The following is a 23,029-nucleotide window of genomic DNA, read 5'->3' on the forward strand; positions in this document are numbered from 1 at the left end:
ATGGAAGGGTTTGTCACAATGAGAAAGTTTCTCTTCCCTAACTTCGTTGTTTTAGACGAAATAGAATAAAAATTAGAGACAACGCTTCTTAAAATGTTATTTCTGAAATTATTTAATTCATGCCACCTTTGTGATTTCATGTTAGTTTCACCATTACATAAATTATGGTTTTTCTTACAGCTGCTGGAAAGGTATATGAAAAGAGGTTGCTGAAGGGTCTGAAGTCTTTCAACAGTGAGTAAGAAACCCAATTAAAAGTCATATTGTCTGACATTCCCCAACTTTATACCATTTAATTGTGAATCCTGGCTCCTCACTTTGGTATAATTCCTTATTTATAATTCTTTCAGTCTATCCACATTTTACCTGATAACAGCATATATTATATAGTAGGAAGTTCCACTCTTGCAGTTTTTTCAACTCTGTACATTCCCTTCCCCTCAAAAAACAATCAAACCTAGGAAAGCACAGCATAAGTGAAGTGAGGGATTAGCTTTATCCAAGGAATTTGGTCAATTGTATAAGTAGTTAATATAGAAACTTGGGCAAAAAATATATATATAGCCTCTATTTATTGTGTACAAGTACTAGGTTTGTTGTCTACAGTGCCACTTGCCTAAACCCCTTAATATTGTTTTCTTACTAAGACAAGATTTAATTTTAATTATTTTATTGACTTTCTCTGTATACTTGGATAAGTCTATTTGGGATTTTAGCTTTGTTTAAATGGTAGTTATACAAAGACAAAAAATACATTGTATGTTTTGTTTTGTTTTATTTTAAAAGAATGTATGGCCATCATATTAGTTAAGACTTGTTAGGGAAGTAAAATCTCTATGAGTGACATAAAATAAGGGATTTATTATAAGGATTAGACTTTATACAATTGTGAGAGCTGGTGAAGAAGTATATGAAAAGTGTTGTTTTTCCTTCTGGTGGTGGTCCTAAAGTCCTGAATTCACTATAGTCAGAAAGGCCAGCACTCTGAAAGAAAAACTGGACATGAAAGAGTTGGAGAGAACATGGACAAACTAGAACCCATGAGTACAAACTGGAATCTATGTCTATCTATCTTACTTCCCCCACCCTTAAGAATATGAGTGACCTGCAAAAGAAACTGGCATTCTTCTTCATGGAGATGTACATGTGCCTAGCCCAAGACTAGGAGTGTCTAAAGGAGATGTGGCAAGAGCCAGAAGTTCTAGTTGGCTTCCATCCCATGCCAATAAGGTGAACCAGGAGATTAACAACAATATCGTGAGCTGTAATGGCACCTTCCCTGCACCAGCCTTTAAACTGTAATAGCAGCTGCTTCACTTCTGCCTTCCAAATATCATGCAAAATTTTCTGTGGCCAGCCAGAAGTATATAAGGAATTTATATAAATATAATTCCAGCTTAACTAATTTGACACAATGAAAATCCATCACCATCCATCCCTTGGCAATTTGGCATCCATACATACCTCTTTAACTCTTCTTATATTTCAAATAAAAACAATAATGACCATTTCTCATACAACCAAAACTATGTTAACCCTCTTCTCAGAAAATCCCTGCTATCACTTCATCCATCTCTAGATTATATCCATTTATTTTCTAATTGAGTCACATTCCTCCTTGACATCCTCTAACTTAAACAATGACATATAAGGCTACCTACTCTTAACAAATCTTATATAAATGATGGGTGGATGGGAGAGGAGATAAAAAGAAAAGAATTGGCTAAAATATTCACAAATATGTTTATATGAAAGTAATATAGAAATACTCATAAGTATTACAATTCTGTGCAGTCTTTTAGCAACTGGTCGTGTGGTTGTAGCTGGTATAATATCTTTCTTCTTCCACTTACATTTCATATTGCTTTTTACCTCACTAAACCCTTTGGCTGCTCCTACCTCCTTACCTGGTGGGTGATCCTAAATTTTACTCCTGAAAGATAAGGACCATTATCAGTCCCGCCTGTATTGTATTGAGTTGTTTAATTTACAACTAACTTTAATCACAGGACAAGGGAATACCAATAGGTGTCCTAGATTCTTGAGAGGTAGTAGCTCAATTTCCCTGTATTGGTCAGGATCAATCACTCCAACCACAAAGTCATCCCTTTCTTTACTTGTTCATTCATAGCAAGAGGAAGACAAAGTGGCCCAGACCCAGTTTTTTCCTTTCTTCAGTCAATTGGTCATAGGATATTCTTTTTTTTTCCCCACTTAGTTTATATGCAATTGACATGTAACATGATGGCCTGATGCACACTATATTGCAGAATGATTATCACATCCATCACCTCTCATAATTTTTTTTTTGGTGAAAATACTTGAGATCTACTCTCTTAGAAACTTTCAAGTATATAATATGATATTGTTAAATATAGTCACCATACTGTATATTCAATCCCCAGAATCTCTGTCTTTGATTTTAGACAGTTTTACTATAATACATCTTGGAGAAATTCATTTGTGGTTGAAGTTTTGGGGGGATCTAAGAATCTTATGAACTTGGCTGTCCAACTCTCTTGCCAGATTTGGGAACTTCTCAGCCTTTATGTCTTTAAATAAGCATTCTGCCCCTTTCTCTCTCTCTCTACTCCTTCTGGGACTCAGTATTACATAGATTGTTTCTCTTACTGGCATCCCGTAGTTCATATAGGTTTTCTTCACTCTTTTTCCTCCTCTAACTGGGTAATTTCAAATGATCTGTCTTCTACCACACAGATTCTTTCTTCTGTTTGATCCAGTCTTCTGTTGATGCTCTCTGTTGCATTTTTTATTTCATTCATTGTATTCTTCAGTTCTAGATTTTCTATTTGGCTCTTCTTCATGATTTCTATCTCTATTAAACCTCTCATTTTCTTCTTTAGTGTTTTCCTGATTTCATTTAATTGTCTTTCTGTATTTTCTGGTAGCTCACTGAGCTTCCTTAAAACAACTACTTTGAAATTTTTATTGGACAAATCACATATCTCCATTTCTTTGGGGTTGGTTACTATTGTGTTCCTTTGGTGGTGTCATGTTTCCTTGATTTTTCGTGTTCCTTGAAGCCTTGTGTTGCTGTCTTCACATTTGAAGAAGCATCACCTCCTCCAGTATTTTCTGACTGGCTTCAGGAGAGAAATGCCTCCATCAGTCCTGTAAAGGATTCTGAGGCTTTCTCAGACCATTTCTACAGATATGTCCGCTCCATTCTTCTTGTTCCCTCTTGAGGGGGAATTCTTAAGATTGTATGCCTACAAAGCCAGGCCAGTTGCTGAGAGCCTCTTGTTTGCTTTCCCTGAGTGATCTAAATTCTCGGGTTTCTGTGCTTTTTCCCATCATGCTTAGTTGGGCTGGCTTTCTGAGCATGATCATTAGCCATCTGCAAAGGCTTGCTCTTGCTGCTGTTAGGGGCACACACAGGGAGCCAACCATAGGGATGGGGGAGGTGCACAGAGCATTAGGGGTGCCCATGGCCAGTTGGGCAGATCTTCAGGCATCTCCAAAGGCTCATGGGTGGGCTTCCTGGTGGAATCTGCCAAGCAGTTAGTAGGATCCACATCCCTTTGATACTTTTTATTCCATGACTTGGCTGCTGTCTTCCCCCGAGTCATGCAGTTCATGACTCAGTGATTTGGATGGGGTGAGCATCATTTGACAGCATTTTGCATAGCTGGGGAAGCTGGGTGCTCACTCACATGCTCTTGCTTCCCTCCATGGGAGAATTCATGAGCCTAGAAGGTCTCTCTTGGCATTGCACTGTGCTGTCTTTGGGGAGGACTGATGAGGGTAAAGTGAAACTGTTCCTCTTACTCTCTTCAGTGTATCAGTCTTGGGTTTTTTGCTCCAAAGGTGTGACAGAACTTCTCCACTGGACTCCTGGACTTCAAAGGCTCTCTTGTCCATGGTGATTGTTCTTAGAGGGTGAGACAGTAGAAAACTCCTATATCACCATTTTGATGATGTCATTCCTCCCATGGAGAATTCTTCACAAAACCTAGCTATAGATTGAAAGAAAAGAGGCAATATACAAAGAGGAGTGGGCATGGGCATCTGGGCTCCTTGCTCATGCACTTTACTTATGCTTTCAGGATCTGCTTAAGCCCAATCCTGTATAAAACACTTTCATTTGTTAACAGGGTGCTGTCATGCATGCCCAACTTTATGATTTGATGGGTCAGATAATATCTACTTCAAGATGGGCAGCTCAGTTTGCATGGTAACTTAGTGATCATTGGGCAAGTATTCAGCCTCCTGAGGGGTAGGTAGCAAGCTAGAAACTGTTTCTCAAAAGTAAAATAATTATCTGCAGAGAATGTCATATCCTTGATCAAAAATCCTAAAGATCTTTGCTGGATTCACCCATAGTGTTGTTGACACAAATAATCTATAACCAACCTGTAAGTAAAAATTGGGGTGAGTTTATTATGAGCCAGGGTGAGGATTATAACCCGGGAAGGCCTTACAAGGTGTTCCAGAGAAGCATGGGTTTCAGTACAGTCTTATATCTTTTTAGAACAAAGAAGGTACATTAAACGCATTCAGGATAGATTTTCAAATAGGTATTTGGTTGCAAATTAGCAGATCAACATGATCAACATGACCATGATAACAGGAAAGAGACTAATCCGGGCATTACCAATAGAGCGTTGTTACCAGTAGGGCATAGGAGGGGAAGTATGCATTCTTTATCTCAAGAGAGATTCCTTACTTTAATGGCAAAGCAGATGTACAATGTATGTTTGGTAGGCCATAAGTCAGGCTTTCTAGTTCAAGCTGAATCAGTTTTGAACTTGAATATTTACCCCATATACCTCAGAATGTGAAAATCTCTTGTCAGTGTTCTTCCAAAGGCTCCATCCAGCTTCCGTATCACCTTAGAAGGGTTATTTTTTAATTGTCCTAGACAACAGGACCTTTGGAATTTAACCAAAGTAGTAAGTCCTTGTGGGCTTTGTTTTCAACCTTTTGACATGCATGTGCCCTACCAAATTATCTAGATTAGGTGCTACTGCCTGCTCACCAGGTCCAATCAGCATTTCATCATCAGTATAATGGGCCAGCATGGTGTCTTATGGAATGAAGAGGAGATCAAGGTCCCTACAGATTAGATTATGACCTAGGACTGAAGAGTTGATATAGCCCTGAGATAGGACAGTAAAGGTATATTGCTAGCTGTACCAGCTGAAAGAAAACTGCTTCATATGGTTCTTACTAATAAGCATAAAGAAGAAAAGCATTCACCAGATCAATGACTACATACCAGGTGTCAGGAGATATTGTTGATTTGCATCAATAACAAAACCACATCTGGAATAGTAGCTGCAATTGGAGCGACCACCTAATTAAGTTTGCAATAATCAATTGTCATTCTCTAAGAGCTGTCTTCTGCACAGATCGTATAGGCAAATTGAATGGGAATATGATAAGAATCACCACCCTTGCATCTTTCAAATTCTTTATGGTAGTACTAATCTCTGCTACCTCTTAAGAAATGTCACATTGCTTTTGGTTTATAATTTGGGTAAGTGAAGACAATTTTACTGGATCTTTCCTAATATAACAGCACTTATCCTCAAGTCAGGGAACATATGTGGGAATTCTGCCAATTGCTCAGTATGTCTATTCCAACTCTGCATCTGGAATTGGGGAAATGACCACAGGGTCATTTCAATGATCCTCCAGATCTATTGTGTGATGGAACCAAGCCAAAACTCTATGATAATGCTTACCTTACTCCCATAAACCCCTACTCTGGATGGTGGACCACAGTCACATTTTGGTTCAGAGCCAGTGTACAGTACTTCCCAAAAAAGTCTGCTTATATCCCCTTCTCCAATGCACAGTTATCCTGAGATAAGTCCCCAGATGCCATCTTCAAGGAGACCTGTTCTCCTCTTCAATCAAGGGGCTCTAACTCTTGTTAATTGGTTCAACGTCTGGGAATTGATTGAGGGGCTATAGCTCTCTTTCGTTGTTATTCAAGGTAGACTTTTGTTCACCAGATCTAGAACTTTTTTGCTTATTCAGACCAAGCAAATCTTTAGTAGGCTATCCATCTGTTTCTGCTCTGGGGGTACCACAATTATTTATGCAATGCCAAATATCTTTATGAGTTAAACCATTCTGATTGCTGCCTTGACCCTACTGCCTTTTATGGTAACCATATCCATCTTGTCTCTGGCAATTTAGTGCCACAACTTGGCTCCTGCCACCCCAAGATTCCATTATCAACACTGAATTCAGAGAACTTGGTTCATTGGCAGCATTTCCACCATCATTTCTGGCCTACAGAGAATAGCTACCACAGAGCTTGTCAAGGATGCTGGGATCTCCTAATGAATGTATTTCTTGCAGCCTTGATAAAGATATCCTCTAGATCAGAGGTCAGGAAACTACAGACTTTGGGCTAAATCCAATCTGCCACATGTTTTATAAATAAAGGTAGAGCTCTGTTGGAACACAGACACTCTTGTATATGTACTGTCTGTGGCTGCTCTTGCACTGCAATGGCAGAGTTGAATAGTGACTTCAGACTGGCGTGGTCTCCAAAGCCACATTTAAAGCCCTGCTCTAGACCTTCCCAGGGAACACAGTGAGAAGGTGAGTGAGCAGGTCTTACGTGATAATTCCACTCCAGCATTCTGATCCCCGCATTCTTTTAGATACTTTCTTCTATAACTGTGCCATCCAGTACACTAGCCACTAGCCACATGTAGTTACTGAACACTTGAAATGTGACTAGTCCAAATTGAGATGTGCTGTAAGTGTAAAATACACACTGAACTTCAAAGTCTTAGCACAAAAAATGTAAAATAGCTAATTAATCATTTTTATATTGGTTACATTTGAAATGATAATTTGTTAGAAATATTGGATTAAATAAAATTTATTAAAATTTATTTCATCTATCTTTTTACTTTTTTAATATGACTCTTAGCAAATTTAAAACTACATCTGTGGCTCACATTTGTGGATTAAATTATGTTTCTTTGAACAATGTTGCTCTATAGTGTACCAAGGAAGTTCAGACATTTCAGCTTCACTTAGTATAGGCCATCTTTGGGCCTCGGCTTCAGTCAAATGACTTGGCAAAGTGTTAGAGCCATTCCTACCACTTGAGCTAACACAATGAATTCAGACTCTCTGCTTATAATACACCCATATCATCAAATTCAGCTCAATCTAACATTATCTGTTTTCCACCCAGGTCAAAAACCCTTGGGATCTATTCTAACCATATAAATTAGTAAAACTTTTACAGTTCTTTTGAAGTGTATTCCAACTCTTTACAAGTCAGACTTGGTATCTTACTACCAAAGGCCTGCTGGACCTTGAGTCTGATTATGGGTCTAGAAGCAATTATGCAATTGTCTTTAAAAATAAGTAAATGATAAATTATAAATAAATAAAGCCATACAGGAAAGGAAATTCTTGGAAATATAGTTTCAACTTAGCTAAGTTGATGAAGTACAAAACCACCACAGTCATTCAAGATACTAAAAATAATATTACTCATGCAAAATTTTGGTACAGTACACTTTTTTCATGTTTCTACATTGTCTCTTTCCTAAGGGGGCAAGGTTCATGTAAATAACCTGGATAGTACTCTAGAAAGATTGGGAATCGAGCTCACAGAAGAGGAACTTGCAAATCTGTCAGAAAACCTACAAGTTGATGGTGAGCGCTATAGGTATCTTCAGGGCATCTTTCTGTCTTTGCCTTATATCTCATATGTTTAAAAAATATATTTAATTGATAGATACCTGTTAGAAAATTTGGAGGAGAGCCCAATGTTAAAGACAGAATGAATCTTGGAGCTTCATTATAATTAATCTGAAATCAGCATTATCTTTCCTTAGATATACCAATAATTACAGAGGGTGCTGTTAGGATTCTAATAGATCTAGATTAACAAGAAAGCAAAAGAATAGGGATATGAAAATCTGTAAATGAAGTCAACTGGCCCATTGTTCTGTCCATCCCTCTGTCTACTGAAATCTTCACTCTGCAATGAATTCAAAGATTCTTATCATAGCGCACAAGACCTTCAAGCTCCATCTGCCTTCTGATATCATATCTTCTCTCATTTTTTCCTCAAGTCATGTAGAACTACTTGTAGTTTCACATACATAGCAGGATATCCCTAGCCTTTCTCTTTTCTCAACCTTTCCTCCATGTGAAGTCTCTTCTATCCTTCTGTATTTCTGATCAATCTCTACTAATACACTAGTATAGTTCATGCATTACCTCCTGCACGAACCTCTTAGAACATACCAGGTTCTGTTTGTTGGTACATGAAGTAAAGTTACCAGACTACCTGCAATAATATCTTCAGCTGTGGCTTATAATGGCTTCCAAATACTAGGAAAAGTATACTTTTCCTGACCCAGATTCTAAAATATAAGAGACCTTTATATTAATGTAGATCACCTTACTTACATGAGATCCAGCCATTTAATAAATGATCTCAGGTAAAACAAAACTGTAGGAAAATTTGAGTGAGATTGTTTCGACAAAATATATGTCTGAAGTTTGTTTTCTGAGCTTGTGATATTATCTTCATTGAGTCTTTTCTTATAGCTAATGGGAAGGCTGGTCTGAAACAGGTGATGGACGGAGTAAAAGCTACTACAGGTAAGTAAGAATTTATAAATCTAAGATGTTTAGTATTTACAGTAATTGTATTTTTTCATTATCCCTTAATTGCCATGGTAGTTATGGCATTTATCTCCTTATTTATTAACTGTTTAAAACAATTACTAGCAATTCACTTATTTTCTGATGTATTTTTCATTTATATATTTTACTCTTTTCTTTTTTAGAACAGCCAAATTCTATATCAGTAAAATAATAGGTGAAGTCCTTTTGTAAAGACTCCTGATAACTTATAAAGATGAGACTAACAGATCTTACCTTAGTTGATACAATTATTTGACTGTCATTACAATATTCTAATTGAAAAAAGAGATACTTAATGTAGATTTCACTGGGTTCAGAGTTGCCTTGCCATTGTCATTATGATTGTACTTTCTTTTATTAGCATTCAGAGATCAAATTTTTTTTCAGTGAATGTCGTAGTCAGTGTACTTGGAGACGTCTCATTAGCCTTTGCTCTTCATCCTGTACCTAGTCATGCTATAGCCATAGACTAATTTTCCCTATTTGGAATCATTAGATGAACCTTTAAATTCATATATGTAATGATGTCTGTCTTTTTTAAGGAGGGGAGGTTGATGTCAAAGATGTGAAAACTATTCTGGAAAACATTGGCATAGAGCTCACAGATAAGGAATGCTTGGAACTGGTGAAAAACCTGCCTTTAAATGGTAAGCATTTCAAATACTGATGTGACCTTAAAGGGTTCTTTTAAGCTTTTTTTGAAAACTCAAACTATTCCCATTTGCTAAGATGCAAAAAAAATAAAAACCCGTCTCAAGATAATTTAAATGTTCCTGAGGGAAATTCCCATCTTTGCAGTTTAGCTCTTAGTTTTGGAATAAACATCTCTATCACGTTGAATCATGCCATCAAGGGGAAGAAATTTCTAAGGTTACCCTTACCTCTTAGATACCTATAGGTGATTGTGGGAAATAAGAAAGGAAAAGAGATGATGTTAAACTAGAAGGGGATAAAAGGTGAGGGGCGGAATCACACACGCAAAAAGAGAGTTGTGCATATTGTAGAGTGCCTTGTGTGCTAACTTTTGGGTGGATTCACTGTATTACAAATTTTCCCTAATTTTATCTCAAATTTTATTTTAATGTGAGAAATTTCTACAGCAAATCATGAAAATCTCAGCTTTCCTGAAATAATTTTAGTGAATAGCTGCATCATTTCTCTATGACCTGAATTGTGCCCCTTTTTATAGATGATAACAAGATCTTTAAGAACAGGTTGCTAGAAGGTGTGAAGTCTCTTAAAGGTGAGTGAGAAACATAATGAGAATGCAAATGAATATACGATCCTCAGATTCTACTGTTTTCAAGATGTTGAATTTGTGAATGCTGCCATCTGTCATATATACTGATTGTAAATTTATACTTTTTTAGAGCTCAGTCTTTACTTTAGCAGATGAATCTCATGTTCTATTTTGGAATTGAAGTCCCACACACTCTTTTGATTTTTCCAAACTTTTCAGGAAAAGAAATATCAACTTTTGAGTTTGTATAGAAAAAAAAAAGCAAAAATGATCAGCAGTAATTCAAGTAATTTAGTAAGTAGCAGGAAAAAAACTAAACTGGGAGTTCATTCATCAAAAGTCGACCCACATATCACTTAGAAGTAAAGAATGTTTGCCTCCAAAACCAGAATTCTCTGAGCATTTATTGAATGCCATTTAAAACTTTGTGTTGTGTAGGCTGTCCCCCAAGACAAGTCTCAAAGGAAGTGGCCTTAATTCTAACTTCAAAGTTGACTTTTTTGTAGGCTTAAAATATTTGGTCTCTGTGCTAAAATTGTTGAACATTAGTTAATTTTTTCCCTTTAGAGAAAACATTCTTAACCTTAAGTTAGTAGATTTTGAGGGAATCCTTCAATAGGCTTTAGTGAGTACATAATCTGCCAGAAATAGTGTGTGAACTTTGTGAGTAATCATATACTGTTCAAGAAATTCACAATGGGATATGTGTATCAAAAAAGTTTAAGAACTTCTCTTTTGGAGTTATTTAATATTCTTTACGGATTGTTACTTTACTTAGGTGGGAAGGTCAATATCAACAACCTGGACACCATTCTGAATAACCTGGGTATCAAACTTGCAGATACAGAACTTAAAGATCTGACTCAAAATATACATGTTGGTGGTAAGCATGTTATCAGATACGATATTTATCCTACAGAGAGTTTAGTTAAAAGAACCTTTGAGTATATATAAGGGAAGAAATGCCATTTTCCATAAGAAGAAGGGGGGAAGAGCAGTGTGGTGATACTGTCAATGACCAAAACATAGAGAATGTCATTTGAGTTTATGAGCATCCAGTTAACAAAGTCAAAATTAAAACCTTGGTCTTTGATATTTGTGATATGTGTGACTTTCATGCTCTCTACAAGTGTCATGGTTAGTAGTAGAGCCTTTCAAATTTTGAATACAAGAATGCAGATTCTTGAGATGTACCCACTTCTGAATTAGTTCCCCTTACTAACACAGATAAGTTTGAGACATTATAGTCCAGAAATTGGATCAGTGCAGTTGTATGGTTTTCATAATTAGAATTTTCTTTTTTTCCTACTTGTTAAAAGCGTAAAAATTGGGTAAAATAATAATCTAGAAAGTATGTTCGATAAGTATTTGTTAAATAAATATAAAAAACAATTAGGACGGTGCCTAACACATAATAAGTGCAAAAGTTATTCCTGTTTTTTCACAAACTTTTGTATTATATCTCAATGTGATTTTGATCCTCTCCTGTAGTTGATAAGAAAATTCCTCTAGAAACACTGATGGAAAAAGTCTTAGATTTTACAGGTGAGTGAAAAGTAACTGTAAAATTAGGATTGCAGTTATCTACATTAATTTTTTCCCAGATATTTCCCATTATTCTATCATTGACTTGTAAATTCTAGTATTTCTCTATACTTATTAATGAAATATTTGCCTCTAATGCTCCATATATTGATATAAAATTATCTAAGTTTTTAGAATGAAAGTACCATACCATTTCTTGCTTTCAAATTCTATAATCTCTGTTGTTTATGACAACAATATGATTCAATTCACCAGTGTTTAATAACCACAGTGTAGAATGGCACAGAAAAATCTATGGAGAGGCACAGCAAATCAGACAGTGAAACCTAAAAATGATCTAGATAATGTCTTCATTGTATTCATCATATAATTCTTATTTTTTAAAGTAAAATACTTTTTGAAGAAAAATTCGTATAAGCATCTTTTTTTAATTAACTGATCATATTTTATTCTGGAAGTAGTATTTCCCTAATTTTAGGAGAAACTTTCTTGTTTTTATTAAGGAAATAAATTTGATTTAACCTATATATTGATTCTATAGTTGAAAAGTTTTGTCTTTACTTTAGTCTTCAACCTGAAAATTGGGATGGTATTAATCATCATAGAATAACTTTTAGTTAGAAATAATTGCTGTTATCTCAAATGATGATGTATGCATACATACCCAATCTCCTATTTTTCAAGGTGAGAAGATTGAGTCTAGTGATCTAAAAAATATTTTGGAGAATCTTGGAATTGAGCTCACGGATAAGGAATTAGAGAAGCTGCTGAAAGTACTGCCAACTGATGGTGAGCCATACAAGTATCTGTGGGAGCTTCCAGGAAGCTTGGATTTTTGTGGATCTCTATGAAAATTTTAATTTCTTCTAAAACATGATAGAAGAACATTTTTTAAAAACTAAAATTTAAGTTACATATAAAAACTAGTAGTGTCATTTAGAGTTTATTTTAGAATCCAAGCAACTCTTCAGGTATAAGTTGCCATCAGAGTTAACACATGTCTATTGTTACCCATCAGGCCGCTAATTGGCTTATATCATAACAAGGAAAAAAGAGAGATAAGACAGCAATGGAAGAAATTAAAGTTAAAGTCAGAATTAAAAAGAAAGTAAAGATATATTTATGTTTTGGCATAGTAGGCCTACTGGACGGGACAAGTTTATCATATTGATAAAGGCTGTTCTTCCTTAATTTTATTGTTAAATAAAGCTGAAAATTTGGGTGAAGCAATTTTTAACAACATTACTGAGATATATTCATATACTATACAATTAACCTAATAAAGTGTGCGATTCAATGGATTCTAGGATATTCACAAGGTTGTGCATCCATCACCACAGTCAATTTTAGAACATTTTTATTATCCCAAAGATACCCTGCACTCATTAGCAGTCAGCTTCCAATTCCTTCATCACCCTCAGCCCTTGGCAGCAACTAATCTATTTTCTGTCTCCACTGATTTGCCTATTCTGGATGTTTTGTAACAGTGGAATCATACAATATGTGGTCCTTTGTAATTAGTTTCACTTAGCACAGTTTTCTCCAAGTTCATCCCTGTTGTGTTATGTATTAATACTTTGTTTCTTTTTATTGCTAAATAATGTTCTATTGTATGGATATACCATAATGTTCTATTGTATGGATATATCACGCTTTATTTATCCATTCATTGGTTAATGGACATTTCAGTTGTTTCCACATTTTATCTATTATGAATAATGCTCCTATGAACATTCATATACAAGTTTTGTTTTCTTGTTTTTGTTTTTTTGCGAGGAAGATTTGCCTGAGCTAATATCTATTTCCAATCTTCCTCTTTTAGCTTGAGGAAGATCATCACTGAGCTAATATCTGTGCCAGTCTTCCCCTATTTTGTATGGGGGGTGCCACCACAGTATGGCTTGATGAGCAGTTTGTAGGTCCATGCTTGGGATCCAAACCTGCAAACCCCGGGTCACCAAAGCAGGGTGTGAACTTAACCACTATACCACCAGGCCAACCCCCATGTACAAGTTTTTATGTGGATATAGGTTTTTGTTTGTCTTAGGTATATACCTAGGAATAGAATTGATGGGTCATGTGGTAACTCTATGTTTAAACTTTTGAGAAAGCTAGGCTGTTTTCCAAAGTGGCTGCACTACTTTATATTTCCACCAGCACTTGTATGACAGTTCCAATTTCTCCACATCCTTGTCAATACTTGTTATTATCTGTCCTTTGATTATATCCTATTGGGTGTGAAGTGGTATCTTATTCTGGTTTTGATTTGCATTTCCCTGGTGACTAATGATGTTGAGCATCTTTTCATGTGCATATTGGCTGTTTGTATAATCTCCTTTGGAGAAAAGTCTATTCATATCCTTTGTCCACTTTTAAACTTTGTGGTCTTTTTACTATTGAGTTGTAGGAGTTCTTTATATATTCTAGATACAAGTCCCTTATCAGATATATGAGTTGCAAAAGTTTTATCCCATTCTATGGATTGTCTTTTCACTTTCTTGATGATGTCTTTTGATGCACAAAAGTTTTTAATTTTGGTGATGTCCAGTTTGTCTGGTTTTTTTTCTTTTGTTACTTGTGCTTTGGGTGTCATATCTAAAAAAAACATTGCCTAATCTAAGGTCAAGAAAATTTACACCTATGTTTTCTTCTAAAAGTTTTATAGTTTTAGTTCTTATGTTTAGATCTTTGATCCGTTTTGAGTTAATTTTTATATATGATGTGAGGTGGGGATCAAAAAGAATATTCTTTTACATGTGGATATCTGGTTGTCCCATCACCATTTGTTGAAAAGACTATTCTTTCCCTCATTGAATGATGTTGGCACCCTTGTCAAAAATCAATTGACCATAAATTGGAAGGTTTATTTCTGGACTCTCAATTCTATTCCATTGAATTATATGTCTAGTCTTATGTCAGAACCCCACCCCCTATTTCAATTACTGTAACTTTGTAGTTTTTAAATTGGAATGTGTGGGTCTCCCAACTTTTTTCTTTCCAAGATTATTTTGGCTATTTGGGGTCCCTGCATTACCATATGAATTTTAGTATCAGCTTGTCAATTTCTGCAAACACCAGTTGGAATTTTGATAAGATTGCATTAACTCTATAGATCAATTTGGAGAGTATTGCCATCTTCACAATATTAAGTCTTCCAATCCTTGAACATGGAATGTCTTTTCATTTATTTAGGTCTTCTTTAATTTCTTTCTACAATGTTTTATCACTTTTAGAGTATAATATTTGCACTTCTTTTGTTAAATTTCTTCTTAAGCATTTTATTCTTTTTAATGCTCTTGTAAATGGAATTGCTTTCTTAGTTTCATTTTTGAGTTGCTCATTGCTACTATACAAAAGTACAACTGATTTTTGTATACGGATAAAAGATTTTAAGTTTTCTGAAATTATTTAATTCATGCTATTTTTTGACTCACGTATTAATTTTACCATTACATAAATTATGACTTTTCTTACAGCTGCTGGAAAGTTATATCGTAATAGATTATTGAAGAGTATAAAGTCTCTCAAAGGTAAGTAAGAAACAAAATTATAAGGCATATTATCTAGGTTCTCCAGACTTATCATATTACCCAAGTTGTCTAGACGTCTCATTCAAGTATGAATCTTGGCCCTATATAATTTGTCATTTATGATTCTTTTAGCATAACTACATTTTATCTGCTATTAACATATACTTTCTCTTGGAAGGAGGTCCAGTATATTCTTAGATTTCTTTTTCAACTTTTTCTCAAAAGGAAAAATCAACCCCAACAACAAGGAAAAAAGACCCGGCCTTTATTAAAGAGCAGTGATCAGCTGCAGTGATAACTAATATGTCAAGTCAATAAACAAAAATAACTCTACTTTTGTGCAGAGGAATTAAGTTGGTGGTCTGCAGTTCTACTTGTTCAAGACCCTTAACACAGTTTCATTATGCAGGCTTGTCAACAAGAATAGATTAAAGGAAATACAATTCTAATTCTGACTCTTCTATTGACTTTCTATTTGAACCTTCAAGTGGACAAGTCTATTTGGGGTTTCAGCATTGTTGAAATGTAATGATAACAAAAGCATGAGCTTTTGTCTCTTTTATTTTGTTTTAATAATATGTGGTCACTAAAGTTAATAATAATAATACTTTTAAAATGTTTCTCTTATTTTGCTATTATATGACTTTTTTATATTTTGCTTTGCTATCTCTTTCCTAAGAAGGGAAGATTAAGAAGAATAACCTCCATACTAGTTTGGAAAATATGGGAATCACGCTCACAGGAGAGGAACTTGCTGAACTATCAGAAAAACTACAGGTTGATGGTGAGCACTAGAGATATCCTTAGGGCACCTTGTTATCTTTATCTTCTATGTGATAGTCTTGAAAAATAGTCATAATTGGTGCCAAATAAATGTTTAAAAACTTAGAGGTGAGCCCAATGTTAAGGTAAGAGTAATTAATCTAAAATAAATATCATCTTTCCCTATGGCTATCAGGAATTTCAGGGAGCCAGTGGGATCATTAATAGATCTAGATTAGTAAGAAAGCAAATTAGGAAAAAGTATCGAGAAGTCAACAGAATCCATATATTTACCTGTCATTTGTTCCTCTGTTCATTGCAATCTGCTATCTGCTCCTGCCACTCTTGGTAAACCCACTTTCACCAGTTAGCTAAACAGTGATCTAATAGCAAAATCCTATGGACATGATTTAGGTATTATTTAATATCTGTGGCACCTTTCTTCTTTGGTGGGTTCTTTCTTCTTGAAGCTCTCACCTCTTCTGTCTCACTTTTATATGGTCCACTCTCCTGATTTTCCTCATTCCTATTTGTCTCTCCCTTCTCTGTTTGTTTCAACAACTCTTCTTTCAACAGCCTCTTAAGAGCTTGGATTCTCAAGATTCCTTCATTAGCTCAATATTTGTTGCACTTTTATACATTCTATGAAAGATTTCATCCACTTTCCTGATATCAGCTCAGAAAAAAATTTTTTCAGGGGCCAGCCCCGTGGCCAAGTGGTTGGGCTCGCGCACTGCACTTCGGTAGCCCGGGGTTTCCCCAGTTCAGACCCTGGGCACGGACATGGCGCTGCTCATTGGGCCGTGCTGGGGCTCCGTCCCACATGCCACAACTGGAAGGACCCACAACTATGTACTTGGGGGCTTTGGGAGAAAAAGGAAAAATAAAATCTTTTAAAAAAATTTTTTTAATTATACCTCTGTAATGAACACTTCAGAATCTTTATTTTTAGGCCCAACCTCTCACATTAGACATCTGTATTTAGGTTTTCCCTTGCAGATGTTTTTTAATTTTAATATCCCAAAGCAAAGTTTCTTTCTCAATAAATTAACTTCTACTTTTGCATTCCTTATTACAGTATCATCTACTCAGTCATCTGTCATTATAACCTACTTGTACTTCTTCTCCTTAAGTTTTATTTGGAATACCCTATTATAACACTTGGTAATTTTTTAATCCTAAGGATTTCTCAGATTCATCCCTGACCCTCAACAAGTGATTTCACTGCCTAAGTTCAGATTCTTTTCATCTCCAGCTTGGACATTACAACAGCATTCTAGTTAATCTCTCAACCTACATTCTTATCTCCTTCAAATTTGTTCTTCATATTGCTGGTAAAATGGTCCATCAAATCAAATTCTGACCATGTTACTCCCCTCTTAGAACTCTTTATTTATTCCCACAACCCAAAAGATGAACAGTAATATCCTTGTGATAGTTTATAAGACTCTCAACCTCAAACTGTGTCTCTGGCCTGATCTCTTTTCTCCTCACCTTGCATTTTATCTTCCAGCCATATTAAATTGGTCATATATAGCATGCTGTCCCAGACTTTCATTTTTCTTAACCTAGTGGTTCTCAAACTTGAGTGTGCATCAAAATCACCCAGAGGGCTTGTTAAACCACAAATTCCTAGGCCACATCCCCAGAGTTTCTAATTCAGTAGGTTTTAGATAGGGCCCTAGAATTTCCATTTCTAACAAGTTTCCAAGTGATGCTGATGCAGCTGGTCCAGGAGCCGTACTTTGAGAATCACTGTCTTAACTCATCTCCTTCTTGTTAAAAATGCTTTGTCCTCCTTTTTCTTCTGCTTAGCTTCTAATTCTTTTATTCATCTCAGCTATTAACCCTACCTGATGCTTTCATTGACTCCAGGCTAGATTAGGGCCTCGATCTGAGCTTTTTGGTAGTGCCACAATATCTGACCAATATCTGATCAAGGGAATCTTCAACTATAGTTACAAAACAGAAGGGCTTCCAAAAGCCTGAGTTGAGTACATTTTCTTTGTCCCAGAGTCCATAGTCTCCATCAGACCTTCTTATTAATATGACATAATGCTTGAAATCCAAACATTTAAAGGAGTGTCAATTAAAATTGTGATGTGAGTCAAATTTAGCTGGACTTTATTATGCTACGTGAGTAGTTTATTTTTTTTCTAAGCTCATATTATTGATTATGTGTCTCTTTTGGACTTTTTGTTGTAGTGAATGGGAATATTGATCTACCTAATGTGATGGAAGGAGTGAAAGCCATTACCGGTGAGTACAAAGCCACTATAAATCTAAGATTCCTATTGACCCAATAATTGTATTTTACATTAACCCTAATTTTCATGTTGATTCTGTTACTATACGCCTTATTATAAATATTTGTCTAGAGTTGGAATTTGTGGTACCCATGTTTTGGTAACAAAATTTTAATGTTATATCTTGGTAGAAAGACCCTTATTCTCTAGAGAAGTTCTCATAAATGTCTTCTCTTGGTTAGTAGAATAAAGGAAAAATTAAGCTTTGTTAAAAATTCACATGATTGCTCCCCCAATTCTCCTGAACTTCTAGTCTCATGAAGGTGGGCTACTTCTACTTACTAGAGATAGGAGCTCTGCTCCTTTCCCAAAAACTGTGCAGAAGCTTCAGTTGAGGCAAATGCCTTGAAAGAGTACTTTCTTTCCTCCGTTTCCCTTCCTGGCTACTAGACCTATAACAAATTTAAGTCTCAGAATGATCCAACTGAGGAAGTGCTGGCCCTGCTAAGGGAAGAAAGAGGTAATTCATAGAAGGAACAACAATACCTGGCTAATATGTTTTGGCAAGAATTAGGAGAGCATGTCTGGGAGAAGATCTTAAAGGTGGTAAACCAGAGTAGAGTGAGGAAAATGAAGTTGGATAGGAAGAGTTTGTGGATATGGGTGCATACTCATATAACTCCAGTTTTAATGCCCTGCCAAAAATACCTGGGGTGGACAATATACTGCTGGGATGGCTCTTAGGAGCTTGGAAAACAATGTCCGACGTTAAATTAGGGGAACATGCTAGAACTGCCTTGGCAGTATGCTGAGGGGAGAACACAAAATTCAGAGAAGTTGGGCATACTGAAATGGATCTATTATATAAGACCTGAAGATTCACTAGATAACCATGTTCCTCAAGAGGGTCCATGAAACACTGCCTTTACTAAGGCAACAAGTGCATCCATCTAAATGTTCCCACGTCAAGTCTCAGTGTCCCACTCCCTATCAGAGTTGTAACTGTCATGTAGAAGACTTGCCAAGACTACAAATTCAGCTTTCTCTGAAGTTCTGCTGTTCTTACAGTCAGGTCCTGATCCTGGTCTTCAGCACTGTCTCCACAGCATATAGGAGATGAGGGAGTTTTTAGTTGCTGCCATGGAAGCCTTCTGATGTTACACCATGCCTCAAGTTGCTAAGCAACAACCAACCAATTCCACAGTCATAATTATAATTTCCCCATATCTCTCGAACTTCAGAGAATATCAGCTGAGCGACTGCATCCCCTTCCACTTGTATCCCTTTGCAATTAATTCACCAGAGATGAATATCTCAGGTTTAACAGTACAGAGTGTCAGGCGCTCTCACCACTCCACTTACCATCAATGGCATCTTTGTTGCTAAATGTCCAGCAAGGCATACACCACTTTAGACTCTACTTCCCAGGACCACTTCCAATGCTAATAATCCTAGATCTGGTTTTCAGAAGCAGACCCTAAGACTAGGGTTCCTGTGCAGATGAACTGTTACGGAAGTGTTACGAAAGGAAACCTATAACTGGGTGGGAGAAGCATAACAGAAGGAGGAGCCAAGTAAAGGCCTAATCTCAGAGTCCTGATATCTTCAGACTAATCCCACTAAAGATCTCTAAATTATACCTCAGAGTTGTCATAACCCAAAGGAAGGGCTTTCATACTTTCCTGTCTTCAGTAATTGGCTGACCCAGTCACACTTTCTTTGCTTTCTGTACATGAGGGCAAAGCAGTCTTTGTTAGCATGAGGGCATCTTCCAAATAAAAGCTACAGGTGCTGGCTGTTGGGAACAAAACGACACCATGGCTGGGGATGTTCAAAAATGGTAAATAAGAATCTGAGGGGATATACACAGGACGCAGGGACTACAAAGACTAAGAAATATCTAAGTTTGCCTTTGATTCAAGTGAGAAAACTATGGGTTAAGTTAGGAGATGAGACCAAAAAAAATGCAGTGGTTATGTACTAAAAGAAGGGGGGGTGGGGAGGAGAAATCAGGGAGAAGAAAAGGAAAAGAATGACATGAGTATGTTTCATATTGATAGAATTCCAGCTTGTGCCTAGATTTGCTATAACTTTTCCAATTTTAACTAAAAAATTTTTTCTAACTTTACAGTAAATCAGGCAAATCATTAAAAGTTTAAAAGTTTTCCCCTTTCTGCTATCATAGTGGATTATCACATCATTTTATCTGTAACCTGCATTGGCACATTTCTTAAAGCTGCCAGAAAGTTCAATCAAAAGTTTGGTGTGTTGTTGGTTATTTATATTTATATGCATGATCTCCAGGATATATTGTTAAGTGACAAAAGCAAGATGTAGAATCCTCACTATAGAATGCTAAATTTTATGTAGAGAAGAAGAGGAAATGGGTCTACATGTGTATGTGTGAAGTAGACAGATATTTGCTTATTTTTGCAAAATCAACCTGAAGGTTAAATTGAAAACTAATTTTTTAAAAATAGTTTACCTGTAGAAGGACTCAGGTAATAGATTGAACAGGATCGAAACAAAACTTCCCTGAGTATACTTCTTATTTAGTCTTAAATTATAAACCATGATAATGTTTAAATATTTTGAAAAATTAGATATATAAGAAAAATAAACTCTAAAATTGAAAATAAACAAATGAATCTAATTGTATATCAAATTGGTAATAGAACTATATAGAGAAAAATAATTATTTCAAGTGACTTTTAAAATGCAGTACTATGATTAAACAAACTTAGTGAGATAGAGACTAATTACAAAAAGAACTCCAAAAGAATCTTAAACTTCATTCAATAGTTTTATCATTAGTAATAATGCTGGAATTCAATATTGTGACTATTACAGGTAATGGTATGACAAATAAATATGCTAATGTTGTTAGGAACTGGTTACTGTATTTCAGTTTCAGAGACGAGATAGAAATATAAAATCAAAAGAGTTAGGGAAAATCTTATAATTGCAAATTTGGATTGAAGCTATCACTGACTCACCCTTGTTTGCTTGTAGTTTGCCTGTTTGTTTTAAATATGAATTTCCCATACTTTCCTAGAAAAGGCTTGAAAGGGCCCGTAAACTATGACATCTTCGTTTCAATGAGCACAACTACTCCTCAGATTGTGGTTTCTAAATAACTTTCTCACTAAAAGGAGCTCCAAAGCTCACTGGGGAAAGGCTGCTTCAGGTCTGAGATAGTGAAAGAACAGAGTGAGCCTGGGGTATCTTGTTTCAGAAAGCAAGGTAGCATTCAAACATTAAAGTGTGCGTGTCAAAAGGAAACAAGAGTCTGCTTGAATAGATTCCCACTGGTCACATTTGGGACAATTTAAGCATCAAAAAGAAGAAAGGAGGGAAGGAAGGAAGAACACAGCACTGATGAGTGTGAATTATCTCAAATGTGAGCGAGAAGTAGTAAGGCAGTTGAATGTGAGGTCCGCATTTGGTCTGATCATTTTACTATGAATCCTGCTCTCGTATATATAGATTCCATGTGATTTTTTAAAACAGATTTGTCACTTAGTAAGATAATTAACCATGTTGTTGTTTAAAAATGTATCCCACACTTTCCTAAGAGTTTGTAAACATAAAAAGGAGGAAATAATTGCATGGAAAAAGGGAAAAGATGAGCTATTTATATAGGGAATTTAGTAAACCGTTATATGATAACTCTCTGAGATTGAATGACAAAAAATAAGAAATACGGTGCCTGGCACAAAAAAAAAATTCTCAATATTAGCTATTATCTTGTAGTGAGAGCTTTTTTAAAATCCTGTGTGCTGTTCAAAAATCCTTTATTTATTGTTTCCAGTCTTGTATTCACTGATTAGTTACTCTAATCTCCTCTGCCAAATTGGGCTAAAGAAAAGGATCCTAATTTTAATTTCATTGTCAATTTCCTTTATATATTTGATTCAGTGAATCTTTGCTCTTTATGTTGAAAAATATAATCATGATTCATAGGAATTAATTTTTTCATTGTGGAGCAGATGTTTTAAGGCTAGGTTTCATGAACCTTATGAGGTCCATAGATGGGCTTTGGCACATCCTCTAAATCTTAATGCACAGTTTGTAAATGTGCACTGTGTACTTTGTGGGACTATAAGATACATGGCTTTTCTCAGACTCTCAAAGGGTAAAAAACTTAAAATAACTTTTTTGGAGTCACTAAATTTTCCTGACAGGCCTGTCTCTTTCTGATTAAGGGGAGGTTGATATAAAAAACCTGGAAACCGTTATAGGCAACATGGGCATTAAGCTCACTGACAAGGAACTTGAAGATCTGATACAAAACCTGCCAGTCAGTGGTAAGCATATTAGACATCATTGGCTTTTTAGCTTTGCGGTTTATGTATCTTTAGCAGTGTAAAGGAAGGAATAAGGGGACTTTTTATGAGGAAGATGGCAAGGTTGGAGATGAGACAGTGACAGTGACAAAGAAGCTGGGAATATAGTATGCTGGGCACTGGTAGCATGGTCAATAGAAGAGTCTTCCAAATTCTGAGAACAGGAAATCTGGCCCCTACAAAATAGCCACTTTTGAATCCCATCTTTTCGTTATCAAATACAAGATTTTATATTTATGGGATAGAAAGTAAAATTTACATTTTGAAATAAGTATATTTTAATGTTTGTAATTTTTCTTCTACTCTGTGCCCTTAACATATTCTGAATAAATATTTATTGAATGACTAAAGTGCTTAGAAAAATGTCCAGTACACTTAATAAGTGCTGTTGCTAGATGTTATAGTCAGAAGGAAGGACAGTGTTTTTACACTATTTTATGTCATTTTATGGGCTTCAAATTATGCTTTTGTGTTACAGTTGATAATAAAGTGGCTCTGAAAACTTTGAAGGAAGAAGCAAAAGCTTTTACGGGTACGATTTTGTTATAAATGATTTGCAATAAATCGTGATTTACACTAAAATGTTTAATAGTATTTTCCCCGTATTCTATCAGTGGCTTAAAAGTTCACAAATTTTCAATATTTGTTTGGATAAAATATTTGCATCTACTGGACAACAGATTAATCTAACATTATCTGGGT

The 23,029-nt window shown here is 35.7% G+C and overlaps 1 protein-coding gene across 1 annotated transcript; it reads left to right on the top strand.

Annotated features, from left to right (window-relative positions):
• Nucleotides 1-180: 180 nt before the first annotated feature.
• On the top strand, nt 181-22,876 carry LOC139040099 (EF-hand calcium-binding domain-containing protein 13-like). The gene is made up of 12 exons (XM_070483928.1): nt 181-234; nt 8,560-8,613; nt 9,201-9,305; nt 9,848-9,901; nt 10,677-10,781; nt 11,390-11,443; nt 12,128-12,232; nt 14,920-14,973; nt 15,653-15,757; nt 17,941-17,994; nt 22,187-22,288; nt 22,806-22,876. The coding sequence occupies exons 2-12, from the start codon at nt 8,589-8,591 to the stop codon at nt 22,874-22,876; spliced, it is 834 nt and encodes a 277-aa protein (XP_070340029.1). The 5' UTR covers nt 181-234; nt 8,560-8,588.
• The last annotated feature ends 153 nt before the right edge of the window (nt 22,877-23,029 follow it).

The sequence above is a fragment of the Equus asinus genome, chromosome 13 (genome assembly GCF_041296235.1).
Source record: "Equus asinus isolate D_3611 breed Donkey chromosome 13, EquAss-T2T_v2, whole genome shotgun sequence".
Taxonomy (NCBI): Eukaryota; Metazoa; Chordata; class Mammalia; order Perissodactyla; family Equidae; genus Equus; species Equus asinus.

What these genes read in the sequence shown, in the direction of transcription:
- LOC139040099 (XM_070483928.1), top strand. Translation starts at nt 8,589, where the DNA reads ATGGACGGAGTAAAAGCTACTACAG. An exon ending in AGGTGTGAAGTCTCTTAAAG is followed by an intron (nt 9,902 to 10,676) that starts GTGAGTGAGAAA and finishes TACTTTACTTAG; the next exon opens with GTGGGAAGGTCAATATCAAC. An exon ending in TCAAAATATACATGTTGGTG is followed by an intron (nt 10,782 to 11,389) that starts GTAAGCATGTTA and finishes CCTCTCCTGTAG; the next exon opens with TTGATAAGAAAATTCCTCTA.